General features: G+C 53.3%; 1 protein-coding gene across 1 annotated transcript in view; it reads right to left on the bottom strand.

The window, feature by feature from the left end:
* Positions 1-469: 469 nt before the first annotated feature.
* Positions 470-2,121, bottom strand: part of LOC135565186 (fibroblast growth factor 5-like) — a 23,044-nt gene continuing 21,392 nt past the window's right edge. Inside the window, exon 3 of the mRNA XM_065011251.1 lies at positions 470-844. Within this exon, the coding sequence (XP_064867323.1) occupies positions 470-844 (375 nt within the window). The remainder of the gene's footprint in view (positions 845-2,121) is intronic.

Here is a 2,121-nt window from a genome sequence, read left to right as displayed (position 1 = left end):
ACTATATATGAACTAGTTATCACACGTTGTGGTTCTAACTATATATGAACTAGTTACCACACGTTGTGGTTCTAACTATATATGAACTAGTTTATCACACGTTGTGGTTCTAATTGGCCCGAAGGGGACCACCTTCGGAAGCAGTTGTAAACATACAACCATTGTAACCATCATAGCTGTACAATCACAAAGCTTAATGACTGCATGTTACAGCCCTTTGGTTTTTTAAATCACTATTTTATGACATCTGGAATGCTTTGAAATAACGGAAAGTAAAAGACCAGTGATTTTTGTTGTTTTTGTTGTTGTTGTTGTTGTTTTTGTTGTTGTTGTTGTTGTTGTTGTTTTTGTTGTTGTTGTTGAGGGCAACATGTGTCATGTCCATGTTTATGTTGGCCAGTAATCCATCCTGTCAATCCATATAACGCACATACAGTGTGTATTACTTCCTCCCTCATCACTTCATAGTCTATCCAAACCGAAACTTGGGCCAGTACTTGACAGTCTGCACCCTCTTCCCTGTCTCTGCATTAATATCCCTGTATGGTTGTGAGGGCGGTTTGATCAGTGGCGGCTGGTTTTTCCTCCTCTCTTTGCTCCTGTCCGTGATGGTGAAACCACGAACGCTCTGCAGGTTGTGCACATTGACCCTGGGGAGGAAGTGCGTGGAAACGTGCTGGGATTTGACCCTGGGGCTGGAGCTCATCTTGGATTTTCCTCTCTTGTTGAGGGCCACGTACCAGTCCCGTCCCGTCCGGTGGTTCCGGTGCAACACCGAGGCGTAAGTGTTGTAACTGCTCTCCTGGAAACGCTCCCAGAACCTACAGTCGTCCGTGAATCGCTCCTGGAAAACACAAACAAACATAATGTTACAGAGATCTACACAACGGTTACACAACGATTACACAACGATTACACAATGATTACACAACGATTACACAATGATTACACAATGATTACACAATGATTACACAATGATTACACAATGATTACACAATGATTACACAACGGTTACACAATGATTACACAATGATTACACAATGATTACACAACGATTACACAATGATTACACAATGATTACACAATGATTACACAACGATTACACAATGATTACACAATGATTACACAACGATTACACAACGGTTACACAACGATTACACAACGATTACACAATGATTACACAACGATTACACAACGATTACACAACGGTTACGCAACTCACTCCCTCCCTCACTCACTCACTCACTCACTCACTCACTCACTCACTCACTCACTCCCTCCCTCCCTCCCTCCCTCCCTCCCTCCCTCCCTCCCTCCATCCCTCCCCGCCGTCCCTCCCTCCCTCCCTCCCTCACTCCCTCCATCCCTCTCTGCCCTCCCTCCCTCCCTCCATCCCTCCCTCCATCCCTCCCTCCATCCCTCCATCCATCCCTCCTCCCCTCCCGTCCTCCCTCCCTCCCTCACTCCCTCCCTCCCTCCCGCCGTGACTCACTCCTCCCTCCCTCCATCCCTTTCGCCGTCACTCCCTCCATCCCTCCCTCCCTCCATCCCTCCCCCGCCGTCACTCCCTCCATCCCTCCCTCCCTCCCCGCCGTCACTCCATCCATCCCTCCCTCCCTCCATCCCTCCCCGCCGTCCTCCCTCCATCCCTCCCTCCCTCCCTCCATCCCTCCCTCCCCGCCGTCACTCCCTCCATCCCTCCCTCCTCCCCCCGCCGTCACTCCCTCCATCCCTCCCTCCCTCCATCCCTCCCCCCGTCACTCCCTCCATCCCTCCCTCCCTCCATCCCTCCCCCGCCGTCACTCCCTCCATCCCTCCCTCCCTCCATCCCTCCCTCCATCCTCCATCCCTCCCTCCCTCCATCCCTCCCCGCCGTCACTCCCTCCATCCCTCCCTCCCTCCATCCCTCCCCGCCGTCACTCCCTCCATCCCTCCCTCCCTCCACCCTCCCCGCCGTCACTCCCTCCATCCCTCCCTCCTCCATCCCTCCCCCGCCGTCACTCCCTCCATCCCTCCCTCCCTCCCCCCGTCCTCCCTCCCTCCCCCCCTCCCTCCCTCCATCCCTCCCCCGCCGTCACTCCCTCCATCACTCCCTCCATCCCTCCCTCCCTCCATCCCTCC

Source organism: Oncorhynchus nerka, linkage group LG27 (assembly GCF_034236695.1).
Source record: "Oncorhynchus nerka isolate Pitt River linkage group LG27, Oner_Uvic_2.0, whole genome shotgun sequence".
Classification (NCBI taxonomy): Eukaryota; Metazoa; Chordata; class Actinopteri; order Salmoniformes; family Salmonidae; genus Oncorhynchus; species Oncorhynchus nerka.
This window is presented reverse-complemented; position numbering and strand designations above follow the sequence as displayed.